Source organism: Mustela lutreola, chromosome 4 (assembly GCF_030435805.1).
Source record: "Mustela lutreola isolate mMusLut2 chromosome 4, mMusLut2.pri, whole genome shotgun sequence".
Taxonomy (NCBI): Eukaryota; Metazoa; Chordata; class Mammalia; order Carnivora; family Mustelidae; genus Mustela; species Mustela lutreola.
The window spans coordinates 117,545,005-117,558,971 of record NC_081293.1 but is presented as its reverse complement, the minus strand read 5'-3'; the positions used below and the strand labels follow the sequence as shown (position 1 = coordinate 117,558,971).

General features: G+C 44.3%; 1 protein-coding gene across 8 annotated transcripts in view; it reads left to right on the top strand.

Annotated features, from left to right (window-relative positions):
• MAGI2 (membrane associated guanylate kinase, WW and PDZ domain containing 2) overlaps nt 1-13,967 on the top strand; it is a 1,359,941-nt gene that overhangs the window by 1,301,689 nt on the left and 44,285 nt on the right. Inside the window, exon 22 of one of the 8 annotated variants that reach the window (XM_059170947.1) lies at nt 9,908-10,003. The exons of the other annotated variants lie outside the window; for them this stretch is intronic. Within the exon in view, the coding sequence (XP_059026930.1) occupies nt 9,908-9,924 (17 nt within the window). The 3' untranslated portion in view covers nt 9,925-10,003. Of the gene's footprint in view, nt 1-9,907; nt 10,004-13,967 lie in introns of those variants that run through there. 8 annotated transcript variants of the gene reach the window in all.

The following is a 13,967-nucleotide window of genomic DNA, read 5'->3' as shown; positions in this document are numbered from 1 at the left end:
AACCAGATGAGAGCTGATGACCTTCTTCTTCTTCTTTTTTATTTTTTACTATGTACAGTGAGCCACCGTATAGTACATACTTAGTGTCTGATGTAGTGTTCAGTGATTCATTAGTTGCATATGACACCCAGGATTCATCACAGCACGTGCCCTCCTCAATACCCATCACCCTGTTACCCGCAGCCCCCCTGTGACCCTTCTCCCCTCCAGAACCCCCAGGTTGTTTCTCGAGGTCCATAGTCTCTCATGGTTCTTCTCCCTCTCCGATTTCCCCCACTCTGGATTTCCCTCCCTTCCCCTGTGGTCCTCTGTGCTATCACTTACAATGAGCTTCTTCAAGGAGCAATCAGTAGGAGAGACGCACTCTTTACCACGAGCTTGGCATTAGCATCCTCTCTTACCAGGTCTGTTTGCTTGTCTGAACCTGATGCTTAGGTTCTTGCCTTTGTTTGGTTGAGTTCGGAATGAGGACTTGGCTTTGGAGTGCAGAAGTAGGACTGCATGTATAGTCAAGGAGGTTCCTGGATCTGGTGTTGTCTCAGTGGTTTATTTATTTAGATGACTTGGTATCCCACCTCTTATCACAGAGGCTTCTTTGAGACAGTAGGTCAGGTTCAGTGGGGAGGAAGACTAGGAGTAGGAGCTTGCCAAACAGACCCACGCTAAGAAAACAGAGTCCCGCTTCCCCCAAGAAGTTCATGGAGAAGAGAAAAGTGTTCCCCTTTGTCTTCACCGGGAGCCTCAGGTGGTAGGAGGTGATGCTCACCACAGCGACAGGCGAAGTCAAGGGAGATGTTATTTAGTGTTGCGGAATGTGACATGAAGATCACAAGCCTCTTTGTGCCTTCCTATGATCTTGTTTTTTGTGAAAATATTTGCTGGATTTATCTTTCTTATCTCCTAGTTCTTTAGCTACTAGATCACTTCAAGCCCAGAGCCCCGTACTAGCCCCCTGAGAGGACTATCTGCTGACAGAAGCCTGTCTCCTAACTCAGGCGCCTGTGCTTGGTACCCCATGGTGCCTTGCACTGCATTGTGTGAATGAATGAATGAATGAATGAATGAATGAATAGAAAGAAAATAGCAGAGTCAGGATCTGCCCTCCAAAAAGCTATGGTGTATTAGAAAAAAGAGAAAAAGAAAACAAGCGCTCCTTTGACTGAGGAACTTAAATATAATCACGGCACGTGAGAAATGCTCAGATGGGAGGAACGTAGGTAGAGTTAGCTGAGATGGGCCGCGCTGGAGGAATCCTCTTTAAGAAAGAATTCCTGCCCTTCCGGTCTTCAGCATTCCAGTATGGAAATTAAGTTCTTTTTAAGTGACCACAGCATCTTTTGCCTAGATTTGTACTAAACCAACTGTGTAAAGTGACTGCATTGTCAGAATGAACCACCATATTCACCCAGTAGAACTGGTTTCCTCCATTTAGGAGAAGATACGACATAAATTCAGTTCATCAAAGAAAGTGGTGCTGGATCCAGCCGATTCTGAGGTAGATCTCGTGGGAGTAGGAGCGAGCTTGAAAATCACAAAGCTAGAACTAAGCCTTTAATACCTCACAGCAAGCTCCAAGTTCAGTTTGGACTACTGAACAGAAGGCCACAAAATCCGGTCAATTATTTCCACCTCTATTTCCTAGCAAAGAGTAAACAATTTTCAGCTGAAATTTTTTTCTGACTTAGCCTTTTCATCATTCTTCTCCATCTGATGTTTCTGCAATCCACCCACCACAGAAAATGCCTCCACTTGGAAACAAGGAAAGGGCGCACAGTGTGGGGGAGGTAGCCCAGGAGAGCGAGGGAGAACAGTCTTAGACATCAGGTCCTGCCACAACCCAAGAGGAGAAAACACAGGAAGGACTGTTTCTGTTTTCCTGAATTCCTGGTTAGTGGACTCCTCCTGAGAGAAAGCATGTAGGGGTCTTCGCCTCACTCTTGGATCTCCAAATAGATCCATATTCCCCTGGCCAGTTCCTGTCGGTGTTCATGGGTCCCCACCCCCTTTGAAGGCCAACGTGACAAGGAAAGGGTCCCCTCCCCCAGTAACCTGAGCAGTCAGAGGAGGCCGCAAGCCTGGGACATGTTCTATATTAAGGGTCTCCTCATCAGCTGCTCAAGAGAGAGCTGTCTGAAAGGCTAAAGTTCTGGAATGAGCTCCTAGAGCAGGAATTAAGAGAGAATGTACCTTAACTCTCAGTTTTGGTAGTGTTCCTCCAGACTTTCTGCAGCTGCATTGGTTCTCAGGTGACGCCCTCCTGGGAGCTCTTCTTGAGACAACTTTTACTGAGTTTAACAAATTAATACATATTACAGAATACCTCAAAAACAAAAATAGTCAAGAAGAGAACTCTTCCTCTCTTTTGAAAATGTAACCATTTAATTTTGAAACTTACTTTTTTTTCATTTGACAATATATTTTTAGACTACTAGGGAAATTAAATATCCTTCTGTATGTTTTTCATGACTGCCTCGTACGTTGTTGTATAGATTTATCACTTAATGAATCCCCTTTCGACTTTTCTTATTTTTGTACTTTTTCCACTATTATGAAAAAATACTACAAAAAAAAAAAAAAGACCCCACCCTTCTAGCTATACCATCCCCTCTGTCTTTGATTATTTCATTAGGAAAACCTCTGAAAACAAAACCACTGGGTCAGTATCTACAGTCTCATGGAAAGATGGACAAAGTCAGGCGAGTCAGTTTTGGGACCCACCCTTGAGTGAAGAAGTAAAATTGTTATTTAAGTATCTTTTCCAGTAGCCAAGCATGATCCCTAGCAAAGGCAGTACGATCCACTTAAGAGTGGCCAGAGTCGAGAGTCCGCACTGCAGGGGAAGGCCAGGCTGTCCCACACACCAGACAAAATGCCGTGGCCTCTGCTCCAGCACCACCACCCCCCCAGCTCGTTTATAACATGGTGACATGTGTGACCACCCCTCCAGCTTAAGCATAGGAGGACTCCCTTCCAAACTGGGGGAGTACAGAATAACAATTGCATCATATTTGTTAGGATGGACAGTGTGTTTTACTTCTATTGTCCCTTCCATTTTGTTTAGTTTGTTTTTAAACAGCACTCACAATATTTCTCAAAGAAACAGAAGGCTGTGTGCAATCTCTTAACAGTCTCTTGACAGTTTAAAAAATCATAGACCTGCTCAGATAACTCAGAAGCCCCTGCCTCTGTGTATACTGTGTTTCTCCAGGGAAGAACAATTAGTCAGGAAGAGGCCCAAGCCCCATGGCACCACCGACATTCCTTACCATGGTTTTCTCCTAAAGTGTTCTGGGCAATGAGACCCTTTGGGATGCTTCAAGAATGGGTGCTGGGCAGGTTTCATCTGCCCATAGCAGCGCCGACCGATAGCCGCTAACCACTGACTTGCCCACAAACACACAGCAGGCTGGTGTTCAGCACGGGGCTGGGCCATCATGGGAAGCCATCGGCTTGTGGCTTCAGAGGTATCACCCGGCAAAGCAGGATCTTGAGGCTCATTTCTGTTAGCTTGAGTGTTGCCACTTGAGCAATGGGCTGAGTTGGTCATATGGGAGGAAAGTGGCAGAGCCCATGTGAACTAATTGTCCCTCATCCTGGTAATCGTGCCTCATCTTTACATTTGTGCCATTTCACTGAGAGTCGTATGAGGTGATGTTTTCAGCTAAGGCTCTGAGAATCCAGTCAAGACAGATCGTAACACAGGAGAAGCAGCTCCACATTGTAACCTGGAAATCTAAGACACAAAAGGAATTTCTCTCTCTCTCTCTCTCTCTCTTGTTTTTTTTTTAGATTTTATTTGTTTATTTGAAACAGGGAGAGAGAGAGAGCAGTAGGATGGGGCAGAGTGGACAGGAGAACCAGACTCTCCACTGAGCAGGGAGCCCTGTGCGGGGCTCAATCCCAGGGGCCTGAGATCATGACCTGAGCCAAAGACAGACGTTTAACTGACTGAGCCGCCCAGGAGCCCACAAAAGGAACTTCTGATCACACCAACATACAAGCCTAATGTAGAAACAAACATTTCAATTTCCTTGCTATCTCTGCGTTCATCTCAAAAGTATTTCCAGCTGAGGAGCAGAAGTCTATGGAAAACCCTCCTGTGTCATTCAGTTGCTATCCAAAGCAGACAGCCTTGGCACTTTAGGAAAGAGCTGCCTTGTCTTGTGTGACCACCTTGGATGAACTGAGAATATTCCTTTATATTCGACCTTCACTTTGAATAGCCATCCTCAGGTTTTCAGCAGGAAAACAGCCTCTTGGGCAGAAAAAAAGAGACTAAATGAATCAGAATACTGTTCAGTAACATTGAGCTAAAACCGTCAGCCGGGCGCCTGGGTGGCTCAGCGGGCTAAGCCTCTGCCTTCAGCTCAGCTCATGATCTCAGGGTCCTGGGATGGAGCCCCGTATCAGGCTCTCTGCTCAGCAGGGAACCTGCTTCCCCCCATCACTGTCTGCCTGCCTCTCTGCCTACTTGTGATCTGTCTGTCAAATGAATAAATAAAAAATTTTAAAAAATATATAAAAGCATCAGACAATTTAAATATGAGATCCCTAAGGTTCAGACAGGTTTCTAGCTGGAGGGCGGAAACTATTCAAGGACAAAACTGAGTATGAAAATGTGTTGTACAAACAGAGCTGTAGCGCTCACTTCATACGTAATAGCCAGCAAAGAGAGAATTGAAGAAACTTCTTAAGATGGGAAAAGTGGAAAATCTAGATAACTTACATCTGGCAATAGAAAGAATTTTTTCCATTGTGGAAGATTTATTAACCTTTTAAGTAGGTATCATACAGCCTTCATTATCAGTCTCAATGTATAAAATGGTGTTTGAAAAGAGGAATAGTGGCATATTTCATAGGCCCAAAGACCATAAGATCTTAGAGTGAGCGTCTCATTGCCAAGAGCACAAATGTGTGGAAAATTGCAGATATAAATTCTGAAGTACATCGATGTTCAGTGAGACCCTGAATGCATGGAGTTCTCATTTTCTTCTTCTGAACTAAATAAGAAAACACGGAGACATCCTGCAATGTTTTAAAAGAAACATCGCACTGATGGCTTTGCTCCGCCAAGTTTATTATTAGACCACGTCATCTGGCAGAGTCTGGCAAACTGTATCCTTGGAATGGATGGGTTTTGCTTATCAAATTCAAATAGATCCCCCCCCCCCGACATCCACAGCACGGGAGGGGCAGAGAGGAGGCATTAAAGGCTGTTAGGTGCTTTACCGCAAGCCCCTAAAACATCACGGAATTGCAATTCTGTCTGCAAACATTTGTTACGGGCCAGAGCAGATTGCAGGAGCAAGTACAGAGCCCTCGGCCATGACCTGCAGTGGAAAAGGGGCCCAGAGAGGATTTCCGTCAAGCAGGAATGGCTGAGCATCAGAACATACATTGGCCAAGGTGTGAGCATTAGGTGAAACGTCTAGAAGGAGAAAACTTCAGCCGTGGGCCTTAGCCCTATGTGCCCCGAGCCACAGACGACCTGAAGCTCCTCTCGTTCGTCATCTTCACGCTTGTTTGCAGTTTGTAATGACCATTTCCAGGGAGAAATACTTCACTGATGGCACTGGTGATGTGGTAGTCAGGAGATTACATCTCCTCTTCCATTTCACAGTGTCTCCTTCACATGTCTTGTCCTTTAAACAAGGCAATATGTCGTAAGTTTGATGTAGAGAGGAGAGAATAAACTCAACTTTCATTTTGAAGCCATTTTGTTTGGAAAATGTCCCAGCTTTCTTTACAGTCACTGGAAATTCCTTGGGATGCCTTGAAACTAAGAACAGAAGTCAACAGAACGATTTATGTTTGAGACCCATCCTGGGATCGAGGGAGGCCCTGGGACAAGGCATTCTCCTGACCCCAAAATAGTGTGGGATGAAAATCCAATTTACATGAATATAAGTGCAGAGAGGAGAAATGTTATAGAAAGAAAGAAAGAAAAAACACTGGAGGGAAATCCAAAAAATTTTTTTCAAGATTTTATTTATTTATTTGACAGAGATCACAAGTAAGCAGAGAGGCAGAGAGAGAGAGAGGAGGAAGCAGGCACCCTGCTGAGCAGAGAGCCCGATGCGGGGCTTAATCCTAGGACCCCGGGATCACTACCTAAGCTGAAGGTAGAGGCCTTAACCCACTGAGCCACCCAGGCACCCCGGGAAATCCAAATTTTTAATAGTAATTTTTTTTCTGAAAAAAATGAGGACTACCACTCAGATAATACACTCTTACCTATTATCCAAATTATCTCTGATTAATATGCTATTTTAGTAATTCAGAAAAAAATATTTTAAATGAATCTGTAGAATAGGGAGGAAGAAAATGAGAGTGATTTCAGCTGACACATTTCATCTGTATAACCTGCTACAGGTTTATGCATATATGAGAATACAAATTATTTGCACAAGGAATTTTAGGAAACTTCTGGGGATCACTATTTTCTCCACCCACGCTTCTTCCTGAAGTGCACTTCTCCAAAGCATAAAAAGCAAAACAATCCCCCAATTTAATATTTCCTGCATATTAGTGCATATAAGTGATGTCCTCACTTTGCCAGTGAGGACATCAGAATATCCATTTAAGTTCCGAGCCATCATTTCAAAATACCAGCCGGGCAAGACCTTGTTTGTTTGTTTATTTTGAGTTGATTCCCTCCTTGAGTCAGCAAAGTTTTCAGTGCAAGGCACTTCCCTTAGGACTTCAAGGAACAGAAAGATGAATAAACAAACAGTGGTTGTCATCCAGTAGACAAGCCCTATGAATCTCTCCATAAGTAAATAACAGCCAACATGTGCTCAGAAGAGATGCACAAAGTGCATCGTTTGCGAGCCTCTCAAGGAAGATCTTTAAGAATGTGCTGGCATTTGAACAGAGCCTTGAGCTATAGTCAGGTTTTCGGGAGGCAGAGAAGCCATGGGGCCAATCCAATCAGAGCAAACTCAATGCACGTGAGGGCCTGAGGGTTAAAGCAAGGAAGGCATTTTGACTGTAATGTTAGGTGTAGGCCAGAGAAATGGCACGAGGGAGGTCAGCACAATGGAGGTTGTTGAGGCCCAGCACAATGGAGACAACAGGGCAGGGGGAGGGTACAACAATGTGGGCACCACCGCCATGTTGTAGATGGGCAGAAACAAGGGCCTCAGCCTGGGCAGGAGTGTGGCGGAGGAAGGGTGGGCGCAGACACAAGGAACTGCTAGTTCCCTTCTGAAAGGACTTTGGGGGTGGCTGGCTCCCCAGGGGCCGACTGGCAGAGAGAAGAAGCCGGGAGTGAAGATCACAGTAGGTTTAGAGCCAGTGATGCGTTCACCATTAGAGAATCGAAGAAGCCTCAGCAGCCTTCTCAAAGGCAGCGTGCTGTGGTGCAGAATCTCGCCTGGTGCAATTAGAGGCTCACCAGGAGCTAATCCTGTTCATTTTCTTCTCCTCAGGCAGTTCCACACCAGAGCTTCCCTAGACAGCTGAGCTAGACAGATAGGTCTCCAAGAAAGAAGATTCGACTGCCCCCTCCCCTTTTAATAGCCTTCACACAGGAGAATTTATTATCTATTGATAATCTAAATCACCCTGCTCCAATCCTTCTCCCTTTCCTAGTACGGTGACCCACAGAGAGCACAGAACCCCCCCATCATTGTGCGGTTCCTCGTAAGAAATAGACTGGTCCCTATGGCAATTTAACATCAACAGGGGTTTAGCTTCTATGTTATATAAAGACTGAACTGATAAGCAGTTACCTGGTTACATAGCTAGTCGTGCAAAATGTCCTTCAGCGACTTTATATTGCCAGTTAATATATTTAATATTTAATGTTATAAACCAACATGCAATATATGACTCTTAAATTACTCAGCCTATATATGTTTTCATTTGGGAAGAACATTTTACTAGCATATTTATGATACCATCTCAAGACTTAATATGGCTTAATTCTATTAATAAAAACTAATTTAAAAATCATTATCTTTTTTAATTATAGCTTTTGATTTACTTCTTTCCTGCTCAGCGAATAAGGGTAACAGTAGCTCGTGCAGTCAGTCCATAGCTAATTTTGTTCCTGCTGGAGCTATCATGAGTGATTTAGTAGAGGAAGTTGATTAAAAGCAACACCCTCAGAGCTCCCCATGACTTGGCCATGGTTCAGCTTGTAAGGCAGAGATTGAACGTCCAATGAAGCTGTCCGCTAATTCCATTCCACGGTCACAATCTTTAGCCCACAGGAGCCCTGTTGAAGGCGATTCAAATTGGATGACCAACAGCCCCCCACCACCTCCACCCCGGATGGCTCACACCGTCTGAGTAGCATCTTCACTCGGCCTGATACGAGCCACTCCTATTTCTAGCCCGTTAGGACCCAGAGAATGTGGGATGCCCTCCTTTGGTATTAAGTTCCCAGCTCCTCAGTTTTTAAGCGGTGTGCTCACCCTTCAGGTTCTGCCATGTCTGGGGTCTTGACCTTGGCTGAGTTCACAGGAAGGATACAAAGCTGCCAAGTGTCCAATAGAGTGAGTGTCATAAGGCTCATGGATGAGAACTTAGTCTAGAGGGGCTGCTGGGATGGAGAGCTGAGGAGGAAGGAGTGGAGAAGACACATCTCCCATCTAGATTCTAAGTTCCTTGGGATAAGGCTGCAAAGCACTAGCAATATACCTAGAGGAGTCTGCTGCTTGCCTGAAAGCAAAGCACGAAAGCAAAGACAAGAGGTTGTCCTTTCACCAACAAATGAGTACTCCCTTGTGGCTAATAAGAGTGTTGCCATAGTCACAAACATTTTCAGTTATAGGAAAAGCCAGCTTGTTTCAGAGTTAAGCCAAAATGCATCCATTACCAAAAAACAAAAACAAACAAACAAAAAAACCCACTATCCTTTGATCTAGCCCTGGAAAGCTTTTGAGCCAAAAAAACTTACACAGTAGCCAAGGGTGAACTAGCTCTGTAGCTGCCAAGAAGGCAATTGAGTTTTCCCCTCACACACTGGTTGATATATTAAAGTTAGCAGAAAAGGGGAAACAGATTGAGAAATAAGCATATGACACTACTAGAGCTCTTTCCTTTTATAGAAACCTCAAACTGGCGTGTATCTTAAGGGAAACTGGTCAGCGAAATGGTAAAGCAGGAAGGTCAAGTGATGTTGAAAAGTTAAATCATTTCTAATTCATCTACTGTTATTAATTTGAAAGCTAAAGCATGTTCCCACTTGAATCTGTGTCTTTTACCAATTTCCCCTTAAATCTTTTTATCTTTTTGAGTGCTTTCAACCAGACTCCCAAGTTAATGCTGGTCCCCAATCACAGGGTACTCTTGTATTGGGGTATTACTTCCCAATGGCTCGCCTCTAGTGGCTCCCTCCCCCTTTTGTTTGTCTTCCAATATCAGTCTAGTGTTCCCACTCCACCTTACCTGTCCACTGGCGTCTTCTGCCCCCATAGAGATCCAGAAGTGTATTATTCTAATCTCAGGCAGATTTCATGGGTAATCAGAGTTCTTTGGTAAGTAACAGGCTCACTTTAGGGGACAGGTTGAAACAGCGCCTCCTCCTACTTCTCCGCCTTCTTGTCTCCTCTGAATTCGTGTCTTTACCAAGAGAACTGCTCAGAGTTGTGAATGACATGGACTCTGATGAAAGGAAATCTCCGTGTCAGAGGGAGGCAAGGAGGCTTTGTCTCACACGCACGCTTAAGCATTACGTTGTTGACTAGAACTGAAAAGGCTCATGAAAATGTCATCATTATTCAGATATTTTCTCTCAAAAATAAGTGTGAAGGAACTTTCTATGTCGGTCAGTATATAACTCTATTAAAGTACTTAACAAATTGTATCATATTTACTTAGGTGCACTTTATTAGAATATGAGCTGCACAAAGTCAGAAAGAGCAGTTTTGAAATTCATTTTCATATTCCCAATGGCCAGCCATTGCTCTGTCTTAGAGATGCGAACACGCCACTCAGTGTTTATGGAACGAACGGATGAGGAAAGAGAGGAACTAGAGACTTGGACGACTTCCTGCTGCTCCGCCACCAGAGGTCATTAGACAGTTGTTGCTGTCCTGTATTCCTCTGTCTTCGTTACTTAAATGCATTTTCAAGCTTCTGAGGCCGGCTTCCCTCAAATGACTTCTCTTGAGTCCTGAGTTTCCATTCACTTTTGACCTTTATTCCCACCTTATGCAAATGAAGACACTAAGGTCCTTTGAATGACGTTGACTTTGCCACTGATTCTCTGACTCTGTCTCTCAGTGGGAGCCTCCATTAGCCAAACACTAACCTCCTCAAAAGGTAAGTTAGTTCCACAAGGGCACTGATGTTGTCTTGTTGACCTCTGTGTCCTGTTGCCTATCATCTGATAGTCTCCGCAAATGCATGTGTCAAATGAGAAATGTGCCTTAGTCTAGAATTGCCAAACCGACCAGTCTTCTATACTCCCATGTGAAAATAAGACAAGAATAAAAAACTATACTGAAAGTCTGCATTAAGATTGAGCAGTTCACTAATATTCAGCAAAAGGTGAAGCTGAGATCTGAGGATATGCTAATGTCATCGTGGGTGGCTCTTACATGTGTGTCATTCTGTCCCTGGATTGACAGTGATAGCAGCTGACCTGTTTTCCTCATGGCTATGTTGGGAGAGAAAGAAAACATCTCTATTCTAGCCCTACACACAACACACACACACACACACACACCACACCACACACACGTGTGTACACGGGCACTCATAAACACAGACATACCTACTTAAAGCGACAATATTTCCACTTAGAAATAACTGATGACAATCTTAAAAAGAGAGAGAATGCCCTGGGAACTCTGGATCCTGAAAAGAGAATATTAATAGTACTGTAAGTTTGGGGGTGGAGTGAAGAAATTGCATGATTTTCATGAATATTTCTTGTAAAATTATGAAATAAAGATATTCTCCTCAAGATAGAAGTACAAGTTAAGATACAAATTACCCTTTTTTTCTTCCCCTTTACCTTTAATCAGGCTACCCTGGGAAGATGAAAGAGCTAAGAGATTGAACTTGAACTTGAAAGAGATAAGATTTATACCCAAGTGGTTGACCTGATCCATTCATTGCCTTTTTTTTTTTTTTTTTTTTTTTTTTTTTGCACTTGCTTTAGGTTAGAGTCTGGCAAAAATCAAACTTAGTAAAATTAATTGTTATACCAAAAGGACATCATTTCTCAGTTTAGAGTCTGGCAAAAATCAAACTTAGTAAAATTAATTGTTATACCAAAAAAGGACATCATTTCTCAGTTTTTAGGTTTTTGAAACTGAAACTGACACCTCTTAAAGTTTATAATTATTTCCTCTCAGTAAATTGGGGATTCCTGTGTCCTAGGGAAAGACATTACCAAAAATAAAGTGCAAGACTGAATGGCCTTCACTCATTCGTAAACAAACAATGTGAGAAGTTGAAGACATTGCTGCACATCCATTAAAATGGCTTTGACTTTCTTGACCTACTCAGGCTTAAATGCTAAAAAAGAGGAAGGTCCTGGGGTGCATCCTCTGGGACTCTGAACCTAAAACCCTAATCCAGTTTTGTCAGTCATTTCAAGTCAATATAAACAGAGATTTTGGCCAATCCTTTCCACTCCCAGAGGTCAAGAGAGTAGCAGTATTTCCAAAAATTAATCTAAAACTTAAGTTTCCAGGGCCACTTTCTCTTGATCTTTACGGCTGATATGAAGCTCAGAGTCCACACTTCCCACAGAGATTGTCCCCATCACACACTTCACTTGCCACACGCAGAAAAATTAGGGTCCATCCAGCTCACATGGGGATGTCCAAAGCCTCTTGTATCAATTTTAGTGCCTAAAAGGCAGTCAAAAACAAAACAAACAAAAAAGTCAAAAGAGTTCTTGGCAGGTAATATAGGACAGCAAAGTAATATCCCAGTCTATATTTGTGTAGTGTCTTTATCTAGTTTGTTCATACAAGGCAGCTTGGTGAAGAAAACAAGGGAAGTAGTGTGTATTGAAGTTATGAAAAATGAGGCCCAGAGAAGTTAGTTTGCCTAGGGTCACACAGCTAGCAAGCAATCGACAAAGTACATGACCCATCATCTGGCTCCAGAGGATCACGCTCTTTCCGTCATACTGTGCCCTGCTGACCTGATTCCAAGGCTTGCATCAGCTTGTTTAAGGGGACGCTGGCACATTCCTGTACATTGTATATGCTGATGTCTTGATGAATTCCTGGATCTGTGTAGTGGGACAGTTGCATCAGTCAGCTGCATTTTGGAATCTCCAGATCTGGATCTGGATGAAGCTGACTCATTCAGAGTAATTCCAGGAGAGTCCATTGAATTTGAGGCCTCCAGAGAGCCTCGAGGAGACGGCGTCTTCTTTGGTCAACCAGTGACAAAACAGCATTTACTTCATTTGGCATGTAGTTCCTGTCGACTGTGTGCCAGGCACTGCAGTGGAGGGCTGAAGCTCTTGAGCTCCCTCAGACCTCATAATGGCTCTATGATGTAACCACTACAGTTACTCTTATTTTATTAATAAGAAAACCAAGTCCTAGAGAGTGCTGGGTGGCCTTGATCAGGGAGGAGAAACAGAGACCGGAACCAAGGCAGTTTGATTCAACAGCCCAGACGTTGAAAGCCTGTACTACATCAGCCCAGAGGAGTTCATGCCCTCTTGATCAGCGTGTAACTCTCCGGAGACTCCCAGAATTCAACCAGGCTCTAAGCCATTCTAGAGAATACTATCTTACAAAGCAGTTGCCAATCCCCACTGGCTCAGGGCCTAAAATGTTTGCCAGCCTGGGAAAGAACTGCCATTTTAGCACTATAAAACTATCGTGTTGTTCCTCTTTGGGTAATTTATCAAAGTGTGCAAACGTAGCCAAACACTGTATTCCTCAACCGCTGGGAACCTGAAGAAAGGCCCCAGGCCCCTGACTCTTTGGGGTCTAGAGCAGAACTCTTCAATGACCTTAACAAAGGAAGAATGGATAAAGAAAGGAAATAAAACTACAGATCTGAAATCAGAAGAAGCCATTCAGGACCCATATCTCCTATACTCGCAGATGTCTTGATTCCACGTTAATGGAATCATCCTCCAGCCTTTTCAAACAGTAAAGAAAGCGGCTCTGCCTCCCCAGACCTCCTTCCTGACCAGCCCCAGATGCTGCGGGTCCCTGTGTTCCCAGGGAGGCCTAGGATTCACCGTGAGGAGAGGGCTCTGTGAGGGGTTTAGGGCGGGGAGGCTTACACAGAAGCCCCACGGTAGGAAATCCTCAGAGGCTCAGGCTGCTTGGAGTCTGGCAGATTCTGACCTCAGTCATCTGGGATGCAAAGCACTGAGTTTCCAACTTGTTGGAAGCGTTCTGGGCAGCTCTGTAGCAGGCTGGCCGGCCGGCCGTTGTGGAGCCCCTGGCCTCACGACTTTCCTATTATGTGTCTCACTCAGCCAAATTTGTATCTCAATTTGGAGAGTGCCCGTCCTGGGTTTTGCATTTTCTTTTTAAGATTTTATTTATTTATCAGAGAGAGAGAGGGAGAGAGAGCGAGCACAGGCAGACAGAATGGCAGACAGAGGCAGAGGGAGAAGCAGGCTCCCTGCCGAGCAAGGAGCCCGATGTGGGACTTGATTCCAGGACGCTGGGATCATGACCTGAGCCGAAGGCAGCTGCTTAACCAACTGAGCCACCCAGGCATCCCTGGGTTTTGCATTTTGTTATCTAAGTGCTCTTAGCCTGGGGAGCCTCCAGAGGCCTCCCGTTTCGTGTCTGAGCTCGAGCTGCAGTCACAGGCAGCTGGCCCTCTGTGAGCGGCGTTGGTAGATTTTTCTTTACGCAAGGGCTCACGTTAAAGCCTGCAGGCTTCAGATGAGACGTGCACGTGCTCACACAGAAGAAACCGGAGTTATGCGTCTGTCTCCCCCAGCAACACACCACGGGCGCTCAGCAAAGCAGCTGGTAGAGCTGGTGTACAGAAGGACAAGGAGCTTTCTTCTGGAC